The following is a 24618-nucleotide window of genomic DNA, read 5'->3' as shown; positions in this document are numbered from 1 at the left end:
GCCTTTTCCGTCGCTGCCCTCAGGCTCTGGAATAAGCTCCCCGTTGAGCTGCGTCTTATTTCTGACCTGGGCCTCTGGGATTTTGTTGTATTTTATTGCTTTCACTTTTCTGTTATTGTTTTTATTTTTTTTTATTTACTCTTCTCTTTATTTATTACCTGCTGTAAAGCACTTTGGTACATAGTAATGATTGTTTGTAAAGGGCTGTATAAATCAAATACATTTACATTTATAAATGCATGCGACACATAAAAGTTACATTTTGATTTAAGATTTACTAGAAAGACAGTATTCTGCCTATATTTTAGATACGGTGTCAATCAATAGTGATAAAAACATTAACCATGTCTCACCTCACACTTATCCACCACTGGTTGTTGCACGCAGTCTGAGCTGTTTCCCACAGCGCCGTTTTTCTGGCCCTCGTTGTCACCGGTGCCTTCCTCTGAATGAGTTCGGCTTTGGTTCCCCTGGTGGCCGCCGTGCGCGAGGCGTGCAGACGGGTTCCTGGGTGGGCGACTAAGCTCCCGGCGCAGGGCCCTGTTCTCCTCCTCCATCGCCCGGACCCTCAATTCTAACGCCTGTCGCTCGCCAGCTCCGCCCACAGGTGCAGATGACTGAGCTTCCAAAGGAGACAGTGGGAGGGGCTTCACTGTGGGGTTGGAAGAGGGGAGGGAAAAACTGATTTTACATCAAGTCAGACAGTAAACCACCACAGAATAAGTTTAACGGTGTTAAGAAAAAAAAATAAAAACATAACCAAAAAAAAAAAAAAACAGCAGGTGACATAAGCAAAGTTTTTTTCCATGCTGATGTCAGTGATGTAAAAGGGTGCGTTTTTGACACTCCGTACCTTAATATAAGGCTTTATTTAAAATACCAATACCCCCCCCGGCCCTCATCCAAATTTCATAGAGTTAAAGTGCCACTTTTATTATGGGGACCAACAGTACATAATAAAGGCTACATTAAATCAAATGTGAATAATAATAATGCTTATGCATGAATGTAAAAACTATCTAAAGGAAAGAAGAATTTTGATAGGGATTTGGTGAAGTGAAGCCAGCAGCTTCTTAATTTCACGCCACTTCGGTCTTAAGTTTAAGCAGCAGCTCAGCTGTATACAATAAAAATTCCAAGAGTTATTTGACAAGACAAAATGGAGCTTATCGGCCTGTGTGTATGTGTTCAAACTAAGAAGATTTGGAAAAGACGCACTACTACTCTCTAACACAGCAGTAATTTGAGCTTTTGAACAAACATCTTCAGATCATTCCATGTCCGTCTTCGGAGGCTTAGAAGCCTTACTTACGTCTCATTTCTTAAAGAAAAATGGTCACGTATTCAGCATTTCTGAAATGCACAGAGCTGTAAAGCTTTCCAGATCACCTGCTAAACTGTATCTGTTGTTTGGTTTGATGTAAATCAAAAGAAGCCCAACGATAGAAAGCAAAAGGGGCTTCCAGTATTATCACAGTGGAAAAAATGCCCCTCCAAAAATAAGTAAGAAAAACAACAAATACAAGACGTTTTTGCTTGAAATAAGCAAATAAATCTGCCAATGGAAGTAGCGAAAATCGGCTTGTCAAGATTTCTTGAAATAAGATGTGATATTTGGGACTTTTGAGATAAAAGTGATCTTGAAACTAGCTTAAAAACCTCTTCAAATGAAAAAAAAAAAAGCTTGTTTCATGTGAAATGTGACTCAAAACAATTTGTTTTCAGACTTTTTCACTTAACAAGATATTCAAGATGTATTGTATTAAAACAAGTCCCTATATCTTTCTGAAACGGTACTTGTTTGGCAGTTGTGTCTTGTATTAAGTGGAATGAGATATTTTGACTAGAAATGAGACAAATATACTTGGTAAGATTTAGATTTTTCCCAGTGCATCTACTGTAGCACAGTTGGATATATTTTGACAAAGACAGTAGTCCAATTGGATAGCCGAGGCAAGCTATAAACGTAACTCAGTTTAACTGTTCGAGCGGAGTAGTAACAGCAGGGGCGCATGCCATCTGTGCGTCTGATCCAACTCAGCTGTAATTTCTTCTGCTCTTCTCCGACTTCCTCAAATATGAACGAGTAGCACCCCCCCCCCCCCCCCCCCTTTTGAGAGAAGATGAAGCTGTCCGTCTTAATACAACTCAGTCACCACAGGTCCCACAGGGGAGGGGGGGGCGGTTTCAGTGCAAGATTGTGAAAGAGTCCAAGAGGTTCTTCCATTCGGTGAATATCACAGTGGAATACAGATAGCCTCGGAGAACTCCATATACTACAGTATGTCAGGGAAACCACAGGTTGAATTACATGTATTGATCTATGTTGGGGAAATTGATGAGTTTCCAGTACAATACTACCAGTCATCCCACACAAAAACTAGTTGTATTTAGCAAACTGGGAGACTCCTGGCTCTCCTATTGAGTCAGCTATATGGGGCAGATGTCAGGAGAAAATCCCAGTAGACTGCAGCATATGTGCAAGTTCTCATTCTTCTCAATTTAATTAACTGTCAATAATGCCTTAAATAAATTGCAGGAATGATAAAAAAAAAAGAAAAAAGAAATAAAAAAATTGGTTTGCTCTACGGTGTTTGTTGATGACATTGCGCACTTGTGTTTTCTCTCTGATATAGTGTTCCCTGGGGCCATAAAATTCAAATGTTCATAATAATACTGTAGACCCTGCAAGATGGATGCCCTCAACTGCGGAGGGTGATTAAACCCTACCAAAGAACTCAAAGCATCTTCTTGATGCCAGGCTGTGATTTATTTGCAGAGTGGATTTTCTGGAGCTAATCCCACTGAAATGGGCTCAATGACCATCTCTCACGCAGCCCAGAGATGGCATATGGTATTTTCAGGGCAGCAGATGCACCTGGTCCTTTCTGTCGCCAAGCCAATACATTTGGCTTTTAGACACTTGTCATATCATTTACTTGCAAAGAAAAGCCTCAGCAAAAGACATTAATCAACGTTTCCCTGTAGAGTGGGGCAAGCTGTGCTATGGCAAAATGCAACGTGCTTTTCTGTAGACTGAAAACAGATACCAGCTCATTTAAAATATCGGAGAATAGCCATTCAATCGCAGGCATAATTTCCTCCATGCGCAGATGTGCCTTCTATTGGAACTAGGAATTGGAAATGTCTATCTTGATGTTTCAGTATAATAACACCAATAACACTACTTGAAGCAGAATCTAGTGGCTTGTGACTTATTTTTTAAAATCTTTTATACAGAATTGGTGAGTTGACAGTAATATTTTCTGTTGGGGAAGAAATAAATAAAAAAATCTGTTTATTCTGGCACCTCCTAGTTGAGGACATCAACGTGCTGAGAAAAACAACTATCACTATAATATGGAAAATTTCTGATTTTATTGCCTAGCAATTCATTGCCTTTAAAAAAAAAATATATATATATATATATATATATATATATATATATATTTTTTAAATCCTGTAAGAGTCACATTCTTTTTTCCTTTTGATTTATTTTCTTTTCACCGTTCTGGCTATATGATTTCATGGTATTTTTTAAACACAGAAGTAAAAAGTGTTGTAAAAATGTGATTCCTGCAAGATTGGATGCCATTGGGAGCGCACTCATACAATCTGTAATTTTACAATTTCTTAACAATTTTTTAATTTTAGAGAATTTTTAATTCATTTATTTTTTATTAAAAATGACAAAAAACGAACTGTGACTTTACACGTCTAATGTAAATTAACATGAAATACCTGTCATTGAGAAAATTTCCATTCTTTTTTTTTTTTTAAACTTTAGATTCAGTTCAAACAAAAGACAGTTGAAATACATTAGCTGGGGCGGGCACTTTGACTTCGGTCAGTTTAAGGCTGGTTAGTGCACAGACTCATGTGAGAATTAAATTCAAGTCCAAATTGTTCCCTTGTGATGCAATTGTGGCTCAGTTTGGTTGCAATTTTAATTCCGTTGTGGTTTTCAAAGTTTAAATGGCTGAGAACTGTGTTAAATTTAATGAACAATTGCTAACCGCAACTGCAGATACTATGAGAAACAATGATGGTCAGTCAGTGTGTGTGAATAAGAATATGGCTAGTACTGTGATCATTGCATACCATAAGAATTAGAGGAGATGATGGTGTTACTACAGTCTGTGACAAAGTGCGACTATTTTTCTTTACTTGTCTATCGTATTAATGGCATGTCGACAGAAAGTAAGATAAAAGCTTTATTATGTTTTTTGGCGCCACAGCTGCTCTTTTAAACTTTTTTTTTTTTTTTACAGTGTAAAACTTTGTCTCGACTTTCGTTTCTTTTTTCCCCACCACTGCTACACCAACTGTCAATTTGCATTGTCCATGAAGTCTGCCAAATACACACCCAAACGCACCTAATCACTTCAACAGTTGCCATAGCTACCACTCTGCATGTGCAAGACAGCCGTGCAGGCAGGGGGCTTTGCAATCACAGCTGAAGCACAGCAGAGAGGGAGTGAGAGGGGTAATGCAAGATGGTCGTGGGGGGGGGGGGGGGCAGCCTATCCCAGCTGTCATTTGGCAAACATTTCCAGTCCATCACATGTTTTTGGGTGGTGGGAGGAAGCCGGAGTACCCGGAGAGAACCCACGCATATACGGTAGGGCTGAGCAATTTTATCGATACTGCGCTATATATCAGTATTTCGTTTCCCGATAAAGTATCGATTTTTCGAACTCAGACATTACAATTAGTGAAAACACAGAAGATTAAGGTTATACAATACACTGCCAGGGGGTCACATTATACAAAACAGGGATGAATTAGTTCCTAAAAATGTTATAAAAAGTGCACAGCTCTCAAATTTGTGACATGTTTGTTTGTTTCTGTTTTCCTTCCGGTTCAAAGGTTGGACCACCAGTCCAATCAGCGACGATTCATGTCTAATCACACTGTCCATTTTTTCCCCCCAGAAAATGATGTAATTGTATCGAATCAAATCGTTGGCTGAATATCATGTATTGTATCATATCGTATCGTGAGATTAGTGTATCGCTACAGCCCTAATATACGGGGAGATATGCGTTTCCACACAGAAAGGCTCCAGCTTGGATTTGAACCAGGAACCCTCTTGCTGTAAGGTGAGGGTGAGTGCTAACCACCACACCACAGTGGAGCTCATCAGAACACTCTACATAGTTAAATTCAATGATTGCACTCTCTGGATCTGACCTTTCTTCATGTTAAAGACAGTATGTGATCCTCTCTAAATGCACTTTTTGTCAGATGTGTTAACATTCTCACATCCTTCAGTCATCAATGAATATGCATAGAGGAACGTGACTGTAGGGGAGTCACAGATGTGTAAAAAGGTCAGCCAATCATTGCATCTGGCAGTGATCCACACAGCTCCTCTTCCCGTCCATCTTCTCTTATAGGCTGTGCACCTTAACTGCAGTCACCCAAGTGAACAGAATGCTGCGGGGATGGAGAGCATGAACAGCAACTTTAAACTTCCACATCAAGCATCCAAAAACTGTTTGGATGAAGAAAAAGGTCAAACCACTGTCAACATAAGGATAACCTTTCCAATATGGCTACAACTCAGAGAATCACTCTGAAGACCTGACACCATGGTTGTGTTTTTTGTTTTTTGTTGCTGGTACTGCTTTGGTTTGTTTTGTGGGGAATTTGCTGCTTTCATTACTACACAGTTACCACAGCTATGTAGCGACATCGTGTGTTAATCCATGACTGCATTTAACACCGTTTCCGCTGCTAGCCCAAGGCTAATGTGCTGCTGTTCCAGCTGAATGAGGTGCATGCGCACACACTGTAGACATGTGGCTTTGGGAGGGAGTGGATTCCCCCCCCCCACCCAGATGTGTGGTTTCAAAACAAAGCTTTGTCTTGCTTTGGGAATACATCACCCACTGTAGCTTCAATGTGATCAGAAAAATCTGTTTAAGTGTCAATGCCTCATTTAGAGAAAGGTATATCCAATCTTGTGTTTTTCAAGGCTGCAAGGCAAAAGTCAATGCTCTCCACGATGAACCTTTTCTGTCAAGTCGTTGCTTGCTAAAGCTACGCATTATTCAGAATCATTCTGATTGTTGCAGGTGCATTTCAGAAGGTCAGCGGTGCAGCTCAATACCCTGCTGGCAATACTGGAACCACACGTGGAAAGAAGATCACCAATTTTCAGCTTTACCTTGTTTTCTGCACATTATCATAAAGTACTTGGTGCTGGGAAAATAGGTGTATTAGTTTGTAGGATATTTTTTCTATAGGCAAGTTTGTGGCTGCGAATGGTCGAAAAATAGGAAAATTACTAGATAGAGAAAAAAAATCTAAAAACCTTACCCATTCCTAAAACTTTAATGATAGATAAAAGCTAAGGAGCCAGTGTGTTCATATGACAGACATAATGTGACATGTAACAAATATGGAGTTTGTGTACAAAGGTCACAATATGGGTGGCATCTGTTCACCAGGCAAACAGCTTGAAACACCTCCACTCAAATAGACCCGTCAGCCATAATTTCTTTTTCAACCACTTGGATAAGGACGACGGAAGGATTTGATTTCATAGTTGGCTAATATTCAGAATGGCAAATTAGATCAAACCACCAACAAATAGGATTTGGTCTGCACTTTCTCTTTGCCGTCCATGAATCTGTGGTCTCCAGCTCGTAGACATATGGGTTTAAAAATTGGTTTTGGCCTTTTGCAAACATTCATCCTTCTGGAAAGACAGGACCGGAGCGCAATAATTCATTTGATGATAGATTATGTCTGTAGTAGAACAAAATACAGAATTCTGCAGTACTGTGGATGAACTGAAGTCACAAATGAGAGTAAATTGTACAGGATGCTGGCAGAGGCAGATAGTGGCCGTTTTACCTGGAGGTTTGTTTCTAATCTGTCATATCTAGCAAACATTAACGCTCTTTCCATTAAAATGTTCTGGCTGGGGCGGTCTGTGGCGTAGTGGGTACAGCAGGTGCCCCACGTACAAGAGGCTATATACGCTGCAGCTGGCCCCGGTTCAAGTCCCGCATCAGATGGCCCTCTGCTGCATGTTGTTCCCCCTCTCTCTGCCCCCTACTTCCTGTCTCTCTACACTGTCCTTTCTAATAAAAGGCATAAAAAAAGCCCCCCCCCCAAAAAAAAATCATCAGTGAAAAAAAAAAAAGCATCCATGTTAATCCACCGCTGTTCCTCTTTGGTAATTCACAAACCAAAACTGAAGTGGGTTCGTGTTGCATTAATAAACACAGCAAGCCAATATTGTGGAATCAGCTGAGAAAAGTTATAGCTTCAACAAAAGCTGCATAAAATATGGTTTTTAATTACTCGTCCAGAAGTTCTGCATCAGATTTCAGTCCTTTCCTGTGTAAAAGCTGTCTCTAGTGAAGAAGAGCATTTCGTATCTTTGCTGCAGATCCAGTGTAGAAGGGGGGTGGTGGTGACGCTAAGGTTTACTTACTTACAACATTTGCTTTGCTCTTTGCTTTGTCACCCAGCAAGTTTGTTTGTTTGCCAGTTCCAGTGGCAGCTCCTGATTCTTCTTCGTCTTCTTTTGGCTCCAGGGCAGACTCCACACTACAGTGACTCCCATTTAGTGGCACACAGTGGTATTACAGGAAGTCGCAGGAAACAGTTAATCGTTTTTGTGTCCCGGCTGCATGTAACAGAGGCGTGTTTTTACACAATGTCACATAGCTTGAAGGATGCAAACCCTGAGTGTGTGCCAGGACAGATGGAACGCGTCAGCTGCCTATTCTTGGCAGTCTTGGCAGTGAGAGTATGATCTGGATGGTTTCAAGCAGAGACTAACCATATTTCCTTAATAAAACCTGATGGGTCACTGACCTTGAATGTTGTTTGACGAATAGATGGATGGAATTCTGTATTACAGCAGCTAACAGATTTCAACCCCACCCCATCTCACCACCAGTATAATAATCACTCATGTCACATACTATATTGTATACATATATATATATATATATATATATATATATATATATGTCTATGTATAGCACTGCATGAGTGTCTGTGTAACTGACTGAATGAGAAACACATTTAAAACACTTTGTAGAACCTACAAAAGGTTTAAAAAGGAGCTACCCAAGTGTGGAACCATAGGCGGCGGGTGAGCAAGGCATCAAAATCGACATTTGTTTTTTTTTTTTTAAACCAAAATTGGTGTAAAAATGAGTTATTTAACCTAATAACAACAACACAATGGCTGTGTTCGAAACTGCATACTACATACTTCCATACTGCATACTGATCAATCAGACAGTATGCAGAGCGTTTACCCACAATGCATTTCGCTCCAACCCGAGCCGAAATCAGCTGGCCTGAAGCTGATTTCTCTTAAGCTCTAAACTCTGTAAACTTTAGCATCATTTGAAACATTTTCAGGCGAGAAAGTAGTCGTTTAGATCCCCAACGTGTTGAAAATCTGACAAAATACCGGCTATTTACAGTTTTGCTCCGACGAATTCGGCGCTACTAAAGCTAGCCGCAGTGAGCAACGCACTTCTGGTTATTTTCACAAAATAAAATACCCGTTGCCTTTTATCATAGGGAAAGCCATTACGATACAATTGATGCTTTTGTTTTGAAAACAGGAAGTGAACCTCGTTGTAGCTAGCTTGAAACTGCCGTTTTGACAGGAAATGACGATCGGCGACGTCACGTTACGTTGCATCTTGGGTAGTTTGAGTTTGAGTAGTAATCTCATGATGCATACCCAACATTTCGGCGAATCTAGTATGCATCCGGGAACTTAAAAAGAAGTAAAAGTTAGTATGAGTAGTATGAGTAGTAGGAGAAGTATGCAGTTTCGAACACAGCCCATGATTCTGTTTCAAAATCAAAAAGGAGGACATGACAGTGAAGGTGTGGAATTAATTTCCAAGACTAACAAGTGTCCTGACTGTCTGTCTCACATTTAAGGATTTTTTCCCCCCAACTTTTTTCTTTTTTCCACAACACAAGCACATACATTACACACACACGACCACAAGGCTACGCCACAGCCACTCATCACTCATTTAATAGGCTATATAGACCTGGCCCAGTGCAAATTAAGCGTTCAAATTAACTTCTTTGTTTTTCCTTTGCCTTGAAAAAAAGCTTGTATATCCATTTTATGCTTTTTCCAAAATAGCCTGGCAGCGCGGTAGCCTGGCTGATGCGTCCACAATCTCGATGAGATGGTGGTTTGGGAACTAGGTGTGCATTTTCTCGTTTTTGAGGCGTGGTTTACGAATGCCTAGAGCCGTTTATTGGGCGCTACGAATGTCTATCAAATGGCGTCTGGTTCTTCCCATGCTGCTTTGCGCACAATTCATAGCCAATTGTATCACTTATACCAGATGACGACAGAAATTCGACGAGGAAGAAGAAGAAAAAAAAAGTAAAATAAAAGTAAACTTGCGTTCTAAGCTACTTAAAACACTTTCTAAGGCTGCATCGAACGGTAACGTTGTGTCCGCTGCCATGTTGGATTAACAGTTCTGTGATTGGTTCCCAAACTCTGGCAAAAATAAGGGCGGTGGTTTCCAGGCTGACTTTGCAGTGAGAATGAAATCGCGCGCAAAGCAGCGCGGTTCAAAAAGTTTGAAAATGTTTACAATGTCAGCCCATTACCCATATCCCCTTGGGCCAGGTAGGTGACGACATTGTTGTATTATCCCCCGACCTGATTGTCAGCAGGGGGCTGCAGTGACAACACCCACACACACAATATAATAGCCTATATAACTTTACATTATATATTATATAGAATTTGCAAAATTCCCAGCACAACATTTGGGAAGGCACAGTCTACCCTATCCTTCATTACCCGCCGCCCTTTGTGTGGAACCATTTACCATGTCTCTGTAGCTCACACAGCTTGCAGATATTGTTTGCATCCTTATGTTGTAAATGACCTATATCAAGCTCTGACACTTTGTGCCGTCGCCAAGGTGGATGCTCCTCGCCAAGACTTCATTGGTTGCGGGTTGGCAGTCATTGAAAGGGATTACTTTGCCGACTTTCATTACACTCGCTCATGCTTCGGAGATGCAGAGTATCAGTGAAGGAAAAACCATTTCAGTTGCGGTTCATACCACTTTTTCATGGTAGGGCACTGATCTTGTCTGCGGTCTGCTCTCTGCAAGTTCCATATAACCAGCTAAAGTGATATTGAGGTCAGCAACCTCTTTTTACTCTCATCCTTTCAAAATTACAATCCACTGCACCGCCATCTCCACAAAGATTTGATCCTCTCTACTTTGATTAACTAAACCCCCTCTCCCCAGCACTGTATAACTTTGGATGTTTTTATGGGTTCACTGTGAAATCCAAAGCGCTTGGAAAGATGAGCATCTTATATTACTCACCAATGACTTATCTAACTGAGCCTGTCGTCATGTACAAAACGAGCAGTCTAAGGGTCAAATGACAAACACTGTTTCTAAAGAAACTCAGTAAACACAAGGAGATTCAGATGATATACTGTCACAGATGATTACAGTGATGTGTGGGACCAACAGACCTTCCAGTGGGGATTAGAATCTCGGCATCTAAAAGCAGAGATGGGGTCTCAAGTCAATGTGACTTGGACTCAAGTCGACTCGAGTCGCTGTTTTGATGACTTGTGAATTAACTTGACAAAAAATAAAAGACTTGAGACTCGACTCGGACTTGGAAGTTAAAGACTCGGCACTTGACTTGACTTGAGACACGATGACTTGAATGACTTGAGTGTTAAGCATCTAGCATAACTTCGAACTTTGTTCGTCATTTGAAGATCCATTCTGACCAGTAAGTGCTTGTCAAATTAGCTAATATTATCCTGTTAGCCTAGTCGGTAGTTAGCTAACGTTAGCTTGATATGATATGGGGTGGACAGGTTGGACACATTGGTCAATGATGTTTACTGACAGTTACTTATATCTTGTCTTTTCACTTTATTAAGATCAGATTCTGCAGGTAAAATTGCAATAATAAGGTGACTTGACTTTGACCTGACTTGCCCAAGAAAAAATTACTTGAGACGTGAAAGCTAAGACTTGGGACTTACTTGAGACTTGCACATGTGTGACTTGGTCCCATCTCCGTCTAAAAGTGTCTAGAATGTTTGTATATTATATCATAATAAAACCAGAGGAGTGTGTTTAGATTCTGAAATCTATTCTGCAGCAATCTAGAGCAACACCGGTGCATAAATTTGCAATTCAGTTTAATTGCATACGGGCAATGCACAGGTTCCAAAAACACAAATGTCCCAATTATCAGAAGAAAAGAAATGATTTGTTTGGCTTTAGGCATAAATCCCTGTCATATTCACAAGGGGGGTGTAAATAAAATATGTGCTTGAGCTTTCAGTCAATATGACCATTCACCTCCTGGGGTGTAACATTTAGCCATGATTGTTGGTTTTTTTTACCACTTTATTTCCTCAGCAAAAAGGATGTAAGGGATTTTGTGAAAAGAACACATTTTCTTCCCTCTTAATACAACAGTAAATTTAACTATAATGACCACAAACCAACATTATACTGGACTTATAAACTGAATGTTCTAAGTTAGAAAGATATCAAAGGGCATTGTTCATGACATTTCAAAATGACATACTCAAGCATTAATATGACATATTGAATGTCAATTTTCAAATTTGAAAGTATTGTATTGAATTTTATACTAAACCCTAAAGACATGATGTATTTGTACCCCTTCGGTCTTTTCCACCCGAGGGGCTTCTGTAAAACTCAGCCTGGTCCACCAAAACCTCTCATCCCAGTATTTAAGGAAACTAAAACATGAAAGAAAAAGGTTAAACCTTCCGCTTTTAATGTAAATTGTTGACTTAAAAATATCACTGTGTCTTGGAAATGTTGATGGGATTTCCCTGTCAGACAAGGCTTGAAAGTTAAATGCACGCATTCCATAAATGAAGTGCTTCTACTGGTGGGTGAAGTCTCATCGGTGAGGTGAAGGGCTGTTTGCAGGCATTGGTTTATCCAGAGCTAAATCAAGTCGCAGAGACCTGAAACTGTCATATTCTGTAGGACTCAAATTACTGCTTTGTGGGGTGTGCTACACCTCCGAAGATGGTGATTAAGTTATGAAAAAACTGGGAAAAGTGAAAGGTCTGACGGAATTACAAAGTGGCTGAAATTGAGAAAATGAGATATTTCAGTTATTTGAAAACTGTTTGGCTGTTGCTCTACTATTAATAGCAAATATTTTTCACATGCAACTGTGAAAAAACAAGTCTTTGGCTGTGTTCGAAACCGCGTACTACATACTTGCAAACTGCATACTACATACTGTCTGATCGATGACTATGCCGTATGCAAGTATGCAGAGGCACAATAAAGACCTTGTCGATAGAATATAAATTTCATTGCTTTAGGGTTAAGCATGCAGACATCTACTGCCGAGTTCATTCAGGGAATGATGAATATGAATGTCTGTTGAATTTATCTACATGAATTTGGCAGGAGGGTTTAAAAAAACAAACAAAAAAAAAACGGTTTTCTGGGGCCAAGTGTGATTTGTTTTCTAACATACAAGACTAATCTGGGCCACTACTTACACTAATTTACTATGTATTCCTTGTGAAATGGTCTCCCCTGAAGTGGTCATTAAGCACAGCAGCATCTGAAGATCACTCAGATTACCATTTTTGTTAGAAAGGCAAAAACTCCCAGAATCAAAGCATGTATCAAATGTAGGCCAAAGGCAGCCATGAAATATTTGGGGAAACCAGTAAATGTTGTAGAAGAAAATTTAGGGATGCAATTAAATTATTAGGAGCTGCTATGTTATTGATGGTGTGGAATCTTAAAATCCCCCTCAATATCGTCAGATTATGCTCAGAGACCAGAGATAGTGATGAAGCGATGCCACAGCCCAGATCCAAACATTCTTCTTAAAATGCAGGTCTCAGTTACAAGATGGACAAGCTGCTACTTAACATTTTTTTGTGATCTGCCAAATGTTTTGTCATCTTTATTTATTTATAGGGCTGGGCAACAATTAAAATTTTTAATCTAATTAATCACATGATTTCCTTGATTAATCGCATTTGTACGCAAAATCCAAAAATTAATTCAAAAGTAGTGTATAGCCTTTAGCATTTAGTTTTATTATAAATGTACTGCCATATAAATGAAAGTGCCATAACAGTTGTTATGCAAACACACTTTTAACATCAGCATCTTTATGTAGAAGCCTCGCTCCACTGTCCGTTTCCTTGAATGACTTGCTGGAATCAGTTGTGTGTTTTGCCTTTAAGTGATATTTTAGACTGGAACTACTACAGTGAGAAGACAATTCAACTTGGCTTTAAATGCAGGAGTTTTTTTAAAATTTATTTTGAAATACGTGCTTTTATGTTGAAAGAAGCAAAACAGGAAGTAGCGCCGGTTAGCTCCGTGAGCTTCACACCGAGACCGAGGAGCACCTGTCGCGGTGATGTTACCTGCTAGTTTATTTTTATTTTAATGCGTCAATGCGCGATTAAAATATTTAGCGGCGTTAAATAATTAACAAGTTAACGCGATAATAACGAGTTAACTCGCCCAGCCCTAATCCATATTGAACTGCTTTTGCAAATAATTGCATAATTGCAAGAGGTCTGCACGTACACTCCCAGTCAGGGTGGAAAAAGAAAGAACTCATGGTTCTTATATAAGAATCTGACCTATTAACACAACAGACAGGTGAGTAAGGGGCCCATCAAAGTAAGCAAAAAGGTGCACCTGGTTGTGCACACACAAGTTCGATCACATGCAAAAGTAACAGTAGTGGTAAACACTGGATGAAAACCTCCCAACACAGCCGCACACTACAGACGCATTAAATCCCCATTCACCATGGAAAACGCAGCACGCTCTGAAAGAAGACAGCTGTTCTGCTGCATCTGCATCTGCATCTGTAACTGTTACTAATCAGGAGTGAAACACTACCGCAGTCAACATGTCTGCACTCATCTGGGACACCAAGCAGGTGTCCAAGCTCCCAGATACAGCAGAACGTGCGCCATCTTCTTCCAGAGCACCACTCGTTACAGACAGGGAAGGGTTAAAAAAAATAGTCAGTCACAGAATGAATCTAAATCTGGTGGCAAAGAAAAGTCCTGGGCAGTGTCTCTGCTGATGGCAGGGCAATTACAGCAGACACTGTCAAATCAGATTTTGTACCTGATCCTCTGATGGCCAGCAGCCCAACAGACTACAGTTAATTGTACCCAATAAGGAAGAAGCCGGTGAGCTGCCAAAACTTCCATGTATCTAAGAATCAAGTATCCCCATCTCAACCCACAGGTTAACCCAGCTTTGACACATTCTTATTCTGAATTAGCTCCGTCTGAGAGTCCTGAACGGCCAAAGGTCCTGGTGGAAAGCTTGAGGTAGCCCGATCAGGCCCCACTTAAGCCCAAGAAGGGACCACGTCATCGCTTGCTCGCCCAATTATAGTATAAACGTGTTTACAGAGTTCCCATCCAACTCCTCACACAGATTACAACTAGAGGGAGGAACGTCAGACAGCATGGAGCAATGTTAAAAGTGTGTTTGCACAACAAATGTTATGGCACTTTCATTCATATGGCAGTACATTTAAAATAAAACGAAATGCTAAAGGCTATACACTACTTTTGAATTCATTTTTGGATTTTGCGTACAAATGCGATTAATCGTGATTAATCAGGGAAATCATGCGATTAATTATATTATATATATATATATATATATATATACATATATATATATATATATATATATATATATATATAGTTTGCATGTATATATATATTCCCTACCTTTGTGTATTTATGTGTACAAGAATGTATGAATGTGACCATGATTTCATTATATGGGGAATAAGGGCTCAACAGGGTGGAAGGGGTTTGAGTTCATATTGTGGTTCAACTGTTAATATTGTATACAAATGAACTGATGTATTATGTTTAAAACAAAAAAACAATAAAAAAAACAGATGAGAAACGACACGGTGAAACAAACGACAGAGCCATCCAACTGTAAACATCACAAACTAAAGAAAAGGCATCAGACCATTTAGTTGTCAAGTCACCGCAACAGTCATCATAACTAGGAGCGGCAAAGATCAGCCTGAACATTTACGGCCCGAATGTTCCTGCGACTACAATCTTTAAAATGTGCTTCATTTCACTTAGCGAGGGCAGTTTTGGAGCAGATTTCACGCGTACGGCTCAGCATATTTAAACAGCTTCCAACCCCTCAACTCAGTACAGGCTCTTGGCACAGTAAAAGGAAGAAATCTTCAGAGACAGCAACGTTCTGCACTTTTTTTTACCTACTTACAGAGATATAGGTCTGTAAGTAGGATGGGGAAAGGCTGAAAATAGCTTTGTAAACAAGGATGTGCGAGTAACTGTAGGAGGAAAAGGCAAACCATCAAACCTGAGAATACAATACCAGTAGAACAATGTAGAACGTCTTTGGCCTTTACGTCTTTCAAGACCTGACTTGATTTTGTATGTATTCTTTTGGGAATCATCTAAAACCTGTAGGACAGCAGCCCTCGAGGACCGGATTTGGACATCCCTGGTGTAGATGAATGAATTAGCCACCGCCTTGAAACGGTCCACATCGCCTGCTCTCAACATTCACCCACATGCATTTAATCTTGTTAAAGTTCCAGACTGTAACACCCAAGGATTATGTAGTAGCAGAGTGAAAAAAGAAAAAACCTTAAAATGCTTTAAGAAACATCGAAAGCCATGAAAATACTTTTTCGTTTTTTTTTTTTTTAGATCACATTGGAACAAACAACCTAATTATATTCAAAGGCACTACAGGCACGAATGGGAACCGGTTCCAGCTTTTCCAAAGCATCAGAATCACATGCCTCTGAGCTTATCAATTCCTCCATCGATGCCAGCATCATGCACAAAAGACTCTCTCGTCTGCACTGAACACGATATTCACAAACCACACTTTCGCAACAACTTTCTTTCCATCGTACGGTGTGTAACTTTAACACTTCTGATGTTGCAGCATAAAATGAGGAGACGAACATGACCAGTCCTGCCAGCTTGGCAGTTTAAACACCCCTCAAAGTGAGATATCTGCACCTGCAGCAGGGACACCTCTCCCTGCCACTGCCCTGCTCCGGGAAAGGCAACGGTACTTGGGAAGTGTGTGAGCAGCGTTGTGCTCGTAGTGCATTACAGGAGGCTGGGAACTGTGGGAGAAAACATTCCGTCACTTCCAGCTTTCCCTCTGGAACACATAGCCGAAATCAAATCGCTGCACAGACTTAGTCTTTGAGTTGTTTGTTTGGCGTGGTTTTCCAGATGACGCTGCAGTTGCGTTATGCATTTTAATCGTAGCTGAATAGCATCCTAAGCCTATCCAAGCTGTCATTGGGGCGAGAGGCATGCTACATCTGGGTAAGGTGGCTGATCGATAAAAAAAAACAAACAACGCAAATAACCACACATGTTCACACTAACTAGGGTTCATTTAGAATCAGAGGTACTTGGAGAGAATCCACACATGCACTGCGAGGACATGCAAACTCTACACAGAGAGATTCCAAACAGCAACCTTGCTGTTGTGAGGCAACCAACAACCAAACCAGCCCAGAGGTACCTATAGAGCCTATAGTGAAGGTACCAAATAGCGTCTCATGAGTGTGCCTCTGTGTTGATACATTTTCATGAGCACCTTCCTTTCTTCTACACATATGCAAGGTGAAGCACAGGTGTTTTACCTAACTGCAATCTGAAATGTATGCCACTAGATTTGAGTAGATCCTCCTACACACTAGACCTTTGGATATGATGTGAGCAAATGCATTAATTACCATAAAAACCATTAATTACAATCAGATAGTCACAATGCGGACTACCATGGTCACATGCAGAGGTGGGTAGAGTAGCCAAAAATTGTACTCAAGTAAAAGTACTGTTACTTCAGAATAATATGACCCAAGTACAAGTAAAAAGTAGTAAAAAATAATTACTTGAGTAAGAGTAAAAAAGTGCTTGGTGAAAAAACTACTCGAGTACTGAGTAAATGTTGAGTAACGTCGGATTCATTTGTTAACACAAGCATTCAATCACACAGACAAAAATACTAAATAATCATCTTTAGGCAAATTAGAGTTCATCCAATTGATAAAATAAATTAAAATGAATGAATTAATTACAAAATAGCTTACATTAAAATAATCCAGGTAAATTCAAGTACTTCAATAAAAAATAAGAGACTTAGGAAATGTTTAAAACATATGTAACCTAAAAAACAAACATTCGCCTATCCATGGGGGAAAAAAAAAAGACACATAATGTAGCTGCTGTTTCGCACTTTTTGTAAGGTAACCATGCTTTCAGTAAGAGGCCTCGTCTGTGTCTTCATTTCCGATCGTTGATTCTGACATTTTTCATCTATTTCTTTTTTTGTTTGCTACCACCGTAGATTGTAAAGCTGAGATTGAGTATGGTCACGTGACGAGACTGCACGGCTACATTTGATTGGTGAAACAAAGTCACGTGGTAGAGCCTTTGGCGGAAGTCTCTCTCTCTGTCAAAATAAAACATTAAAATGAGGCGTACGCGGGGGAGATAAAAATAATGAGGCGTAGAATACCAAAGAGGTAAGAAGAAAAGTAACCAGCTCATTGTAGCCTAATGTAGTGGAGTAAGAGTACAGTTTCTTCTGCACAAATCTACTCAAGTAAAAGTAAAAAGTATAATGATTTAAAACTACTCCCAGAAGTATAATTTTTTCAAAAACATACTCAAGTAAATGTAACTCGTTACTACCCACCTCTGGTCACATGTGACCCAGGATCTGCAAAATGTGACTGAACATCAACACCGGGTTCACTGGTGAGTGTCACATTTAGGAGGTTTGTGTGTGAGCAGAGTTACTCAAACTCCAACCCTATCCTATGTCACCGATCTCCAGCTCTCGGTGCTGTCAGCTCCTGCCATCGCTCTGGGAAACCACACCACTATGCTTTGACAACCAATGGTTTCTTTCTGCTTTGTAGCTATAGCACACGAGATTGAGCCAAGATTGGTATTTCATGAACAAGCCAAAGACTATTCGTGATGTTTTTTTTTATTTATTTATATTCTTTGTATCTGCTTTTTTCCTCCCCAAAGCTATTTGATGTATCGGAGACAAACATGGAAATGTTGAAAAAGTCTTTCTCGGAGCTTTCAAGATGCTTCAGACTTTAGAACAACCTCACTCTCCTTGAAAGGGAAATCATTTTGTAAAGGTTATACAACAGAAAAATGTGAGAGAGCAGTGAGATGCAGAGACCAGAAGCACACTGTTCCTGTCGCACACACATTTAGGGAGCTCCCTGCACCGGGGTCCTTTCACTACTTATCACACTTGCAGCAACTACTGTGTGCTGCCAGGAATTTGATGTCAAGTCAAATAATTAAACTGAAGACCTTGGTGAGTATTGTGTTATGGGAGTGTATTCACATATGCGGACTGCGCTGGCTGTGACCCACCCCAAGTCAAAATTGCCAATTTAATCATAATTAATAATGGCACAACTGTAGCTTTTCAATCCTAAGAGCTAAAGTCATTAAAATGGCTCCATGAACTCTCCTGGACTATATTGTTGAAGGGAAGTAATCAACTTTGGACAGGCCTCAGTAATTCATTAATACACCACCTCCGGAAGAGAAACGGCAGGGAGGGGTGACTTTGTCCTCAGGAAATTTGTTCCTGCAAACTTTCGGGGACAAGATTGAGTATACACTTAAAGGGATAGTTCGCCTCTTTTGACATGAAGCTGTATGACATCCCATATTAGCAATATCATTTATGAACATTGACTTACCCCCTGCTGCGTCCTGTGAGCCGAGTTCCGGCCGAGTTTTGGCGTTGACGAAGGTAGTCCGGCTAGTTGGCTGGGGTCCTGAAAATAAAGCGTCTTGCTTCTCAAAATAATATGCGTTCAAAAGAGTAATATGCTTGGGGCTATTTTCTCTTAACCTTCATATCAATGCGTGCAGCCACCTAGCGATAGCCGCACCTGTTACGGTGTTTACTGCTTGGTCTGCACTTCGGTCTGCACAGTTTACACAGCCCGTAGTGATACGAAGGGAGAGAGAAAATAGTGCCAAGCGATTGTGAGGTCTGACTTTTTCTGGAGGGACGATTTTGTGATGCAAATGTATTACTCTTTTGAACGCATATTGTTTTGAGAAGCAAAAACTAGCCGACTACCTTCATCAACGCCAAAACGAGGCTGGAACTCGGCTCACAGGACGCAGCGGGGGGTAAGTCAATGTTCATAAAAGATATTGCTAATATGGGATGTCATACAGCTTCATGTCAAAAGAGGCAAACTATCCCTTTGAAAAAACAGAAGCTCCTTCGTCCACCTGTAACTCCACCCATCTAAAACTATGCCCATGCAGTTTAAACTTTCTACATTTTACAATTTTAATGACCTGCTATTTTTTCTTAATGTGGTAATTTGACAGTATGTGTTTCTGATGACAGAGGCTTTAGTTGGATGTTTAAATATCATGTTTACCGACAGTCCTACAGGCCAGAGAACAATAACCAGAGCTCAAAACATGATAAGTGAAATGGTGATTTTAGATGAAATGAAATAAAGTGTACTGTTGCCCCAACTGCAACAGTAGAGTCCCATTTCACGTTTCCGGTGTTTGTTGCTACTTTACATTCACGCAGTTTGTTTTTTTTAGCATCATTATGGGTTGTCAGCAGTGAATGTGGTCAGATTTGTAGCACTGTGTACAAATCATTGATTACGATGTTTCTTCTACTGCTTACTCCAGTTTTTTTTGTCATCTATTCTTTTCTAAGAGAAAGACGTAGCTGCTGCTGAAAGAAAATCATGGGAAAAAATAGACTGTGTAGGAGGTGAGAGGATTCTTTTCAGCAGCGCTAATTATCATTAACCAAGTCCAACAAGGATTATTATGTTACTGACAAATTTTGCACATTTTCCAATTTTTTTTCATTTGTATCATTGAGATCAGATGGATAATGTGAGAAAAAGGTGAAAATAAGTTCCAGTTTCACAGAACTGGTCATTTCTTTTGGCTTCTCTTATCCCTGTACCATGGCTTCTAAAATAACAGATGCGACAGTCTGCTTTTTTCCCATGGTGATGATGTCTCCAACAGGCAGAGTGCAGAGGTATTACATTCCCAAACAGCCAAGACACAAGCAGAGATTTCAGGTCATGACTAATTTCTCCTTGTTATTCAACCCATCAAGGAAATGAAGGATTTTTAGAGTGTGGCTGAGGATAGCTACCAGGCAAATTAAGCTGAAGGCTTGTTACATTTATGTAAAAACAACTATTTATTACAATTAAAAATAGTTGGTTGGGAATTACAATTCCCTATTCTCCTATATCCACAATGTTTGCTTCTGTTTGATGGCGTCTCAGGCACACGTGGAGATTTATTAGCATCCAGTCTTTATCTGCACACGTTTTCCTTCTTATAGTGAATGGGCATAATTTAGTCAGCATCTACTTTACACTTTAATCATGGATTCACTTTCACAGCCAAACAGCACAGTGCTTGAACAGAAAAATTATAACTCAAATGAGAAAGCAGTGTTCAACAACTTAGATGAGATGATTTGTGACAAATCTACTAAAGTTGGAATGACAGCTGCAGCTGCAGGTTGCGTCCCAGCACCGGGCTGTCGCCCAAGCTTTTAAACAGGGTTTAAATATAAACGTGACCTATCAAATGGCATACTTTGATAGACAGTGTTTGTAATACGGCCAAGTGTATCTTTCAGACTTTGATTAAGGTTTTATAATAAAAAGTTCTCTCATATGTGCCATGATTTTTGATTAAAAAGCCTAAAATTCGATCTAAAGAAAATGGCTGTTATTCTTTATAAGCTTTAAATATAGTTACGCTTATACTGAAAAGGTGATACAATTCAAATCAATGGAGAAACAAAAAAAATCAAATATTTAGTAATATTTGTAATTATTTGTCCGACAATGCAAACATCAACTAAAAAGGTCATATTCGTGGGATCAGGTTTGGCTCATGATTTGGCCCCTTCGTGTCTTGGCTCCCATGCTGCTGCATACTCTGATGTTGTGAAATATGAGCCACAACACCGTGGCAGAGGAGCTCTTTCTGGGCTGTGGAAAGTGCTCCTCTGGTTAGGTCTGTGACAATGGAACTGCTTTTTAAACACACTGAAATCGGTGCGCAGGACTTTTTGGATGCAGACATTTGCTTGTGCTCTCCTGGCATCAGGTTCTCGTGTCATGATATGGAGATGAAACATGGGCTGTGTTCGAAACCGCATACTACATACTTGAATACGGCATACTCATCGATCCGACAGTATGCAGAGCGTTTACCCACAATGCATTTCGCTCCTACTCGAGCCGAAATCAGCCGGCCTGAAGCTGATTTCGCTTAAGCTCTGAACTCTGTAAACTTTAGCAACATTTGAAACATTTTCAGTCGAGAAAGTAGTCGTTTAGATCCCCAACGTGTTGAAAATCTGCCAAAATACCGGCTATTTACAATTTTGTTCCCACGAATTCGGCGCTACTAAAGCTAGCCGCAGTGAGCAACGCACTTCCGGTTATTTTCACAAAATAAAATACCCGTTGCCTTTTATCATAGGGAAAGCCATTACAATACAATTGGTGCTTTTGTTTTGAAAACAGGAAGTGAACCTACCCTCGTTGTAGCTAGCTTGAAACTGCCGTTTTGACAGGAAATGACGATCGGCGACATCACGTTACATTGCATCTTGGGTAGTTTGAGTATGAGTAGTAACCTCATGATGCATACCCAACATTTCGGCGAATCTAGTATGCATCCGGGAAAAAAGTCAGTATGAGTAGTATGAGTAGTAGGAGAAGTATGAGTAGTATGAGTAGTAGGAGAAGTATGCGGTTTCGAACAGAGCCATGGTCACGATGGTTACCTTCATGGTCACTTTTTTTTTTTTTTTAGTATTGACCTTATACCATTTTGCCCTGTGTAATGGTTGTGTAATGAACGCATTTTCCTTTCGTGTTAGAGTTTTGCACATAGATGGTACAGAACAGAACAAAACATTAGTGAGGGCTGCTCAGCCTCACATGCCTGAATCACGATGTGCAATTCTGGTCAGCTGCCATTTTTAAATGCCGATGTGGTTACCTTGGAAACCTCCAACCGATAGGTAAAGCCACGTGAGTGCAGGGATGAAAAGCAAGGCGAGGGAGGCCGCCAGGAACTTCCTGCGCCCGCGACACATTCCCAGCATCCTCTGGTCTGAAGTAAATGCAAAGAGAGGTAAATTGACCTCTATGTGGGTAGCAGCTGTTGTCCAGGCAGATTCATGGCACTGGAAGAGAGATGGGAGAAGGAGAAAGTAGGTTAGAGAATAAGCAGACGTTTAACATCCTATGGAGACAATTACATATGAGAACACAGCCTTTACAGACACCGAGAGGAGGGGAAACTGCTTTGGGGCATCCTGAGCCGAAAGACGCATTAAAGATCTTTAACTTGAGATTCTATAAGACCGATGGGGATGTTTTCTAAGAAAATTATAGGCTAGATATGAAAGAGGGTGTGTAGTTGTCAAAACAAGTGATACAAGCAAAAGCATTTTAAACAAACGATTACACTAGGGGAGATGCAGGATCTGCATAGTATGTTACAGAAGTGTAGAACAACCTGAAGCCAGTTTATTAGCATAGAACATGATGATGACGTGGGATGATCAGCTTAGATTTGCATTAAATCTAGCAAATCAAGTCTGGATTAGAATCGAGTACGACACAGAGACGAGAACATAAAAAATTATCAAAGGAAAAGGTTCAACACTTTCAACCTCTCTGAGTCAAAGTTGGTCTCACACATAATACGACCTGTGATGCTCGAGAACACTTTTGTATTGGCAGGGGAAAAAAAAAAAAAAAAAATCTTTCTTTATTATAGCACACACTTATGAAGGACACGCTTCCTCCTGCTGTGGTTGGACTATTCCTCTGGTGCCGCTTCACTGTTAAGATTTATACCGTCAAGGATTTGGGCGAAAGAATAAAACGCTGAAATATGTCTTTTGAAAACAAAACCGACAACTGCGAGCATGAATAGTGCTTCACTTGTCTTGTGAGCACTCGGGTTGACCAAACAAGAGATTCGTGTGATTAAATCAGGCATTCAACAGCACTCGCATTCTAATCTGACTGGATAACTTGCACGAATTTGTCAATTTCTGCAAGGCGGTATTTAAAAGTACGAGTCTAAATCTTGTTGCCACAGTCACACTTGTCCAGTTACACAGAGAAAAAAGACCTCAGTCGCTTTTATACCTTCTCCACAGACCTCCCAGAGATGAAGCACAATACCTGTGAAGGCTGGCACATACATCAGCACATACTGTCATCCAGTAAAGCTACTCACTAAAATGAAGTAAAGCCGAGGTACTCATTATGCGGCTCCTCAAGCTCTAATTGGTGGCTCGCACTCGCACAGTAGCTTATAACAATATGGTAAAAAATAACAATACATTTTTTCAAATAACATACAGCGAATACTGCACAGTATTAAGTATTTTTATTAAAGGGATAGCGCCATCAAAAATAGCGCCAAGCGATTGTGAGGTCTGACTTTTTCTGGAGGGACGATTTTGTGATGCAAATGTATTACTCTTTTGAACGCATATTGTTTTGAGAAGCAAGACGCTTTATTTTCGCGACCCCAGCCAACTAGCCGGACTACCTTCGTCATCGCCAAAACTCAGCTGGAACTCGGCTCACAGGACGCAGCGGGGGGTAAGTCAATGTTCATAAATGATATTGCTAATATGGGATGTCATACAGCTTCATGTCAAAAGAGGCGAACTATCCCTTTAAGTATTAATTAAGGCTTAATGGTGTTTCCTAAAAGGGGGCACACTGTTGAACCGGGCAACGCAGCCCGCTTAAACCACCATCACACTTGACCGCAGAGCACGCTAGCTCCTTTAGCCAGCGCGAGATGCAGGCACAATGGATCGGTTTTTGATTAATAAAAAGGGCAAAAACCAGCACAAAAACCATGCTCATCTGGAATGTCTCACTATGATTACAACAACAAACTACAAAAATACAACATGAAGAAAGTCAAGGACATGCATGCCAGCTTCCGCTCATCCCAGTATCAAAGGTAAATGTGGTCTTAATTGAAAATGTATTGGCTGTGTCGTTTCTTTTTTGTGGGATTTTTTATATGTAGAAATGCACATTTGCAAAAGGGGACTTAGTATGTTGTTGTAAAAGTGGCTGTTCCCTTGATTTTTCTCTGCCAATGTGGCCCTTGTAAAAAAAATAGTGAGTATCACTGACGTAAAGGGATACTTTCAACTCTTTCCAGCACGTAATCTCTCTAGTTATTTTATTGTGGCTTGAGCAATGTGATGAGCTCAGTGAGACGGGGTTAAATGAGGCTCGAGGAGATTAAACAAGTGTCTCAAATGCAACAACGCTCCTTTCAATGGCGGACTTTTAAATCTGTGCAGTGGCTTCTCAGCCTTTGACCCCTGCGTGATATTAGCTCTCCACTGGACACTGAATTACAGGCAAGAGCTGCGCAGAAGGCAATAAGTAGCATTTCCAAGAGATGTCTTG

General features: G+C 40.3%; 1 protein-coding gene across 1 annotated transcript in view; it reads right to left on the bottom strand.

Annotated features, from left to right (window-relative positions):
* The window catches only part of large1 (LARGE xylosyl- and glucuronyltransferase 1), a 120434-nt gene that overhangs the window by 76389 nt on the left and 19427 nt on the right, over window positions 1-24618 (bottom strand). The window contains exons 2-3 of the mRNA XM_075472003.1: window positions 22160-22346; window positions 354-652 (exon numbers count right to left, since the gene is read on the bottom strand). Coding sequence (XP_075328118.1) covers window positions 354-652; window positions 22160-22265 — 405 coding nt within the window. The 5' untranslated portion in view covers window positions 22266-22346. The remainder of the gene's footprint in view (window positions 1-353; window positions 653-22159; window positions 22347-24618) is intronic.

The sequence above is a fragment of the Odontesthes bonariensis genome, chromosome 8, assembly GCF_027942865.1.
Source record: "Odontesthes bonariensis isolate fOdoBon6 chromosome 8, fOdoBon6.hap1, whole genome shotgun sequence".
Taxonomy (NCBI): Eukaryota; Metazoa; Chordata; class Actinopteri; order Atheriniformes; family Atherinopsidae; genus Odontesthes; species Odontesthes bonariensis.
The sequence above is the reverse complement of the archived record's forward strand: the minus strand, read 5'-3'. Positions and strand labels throughout refer to the sequence as shown.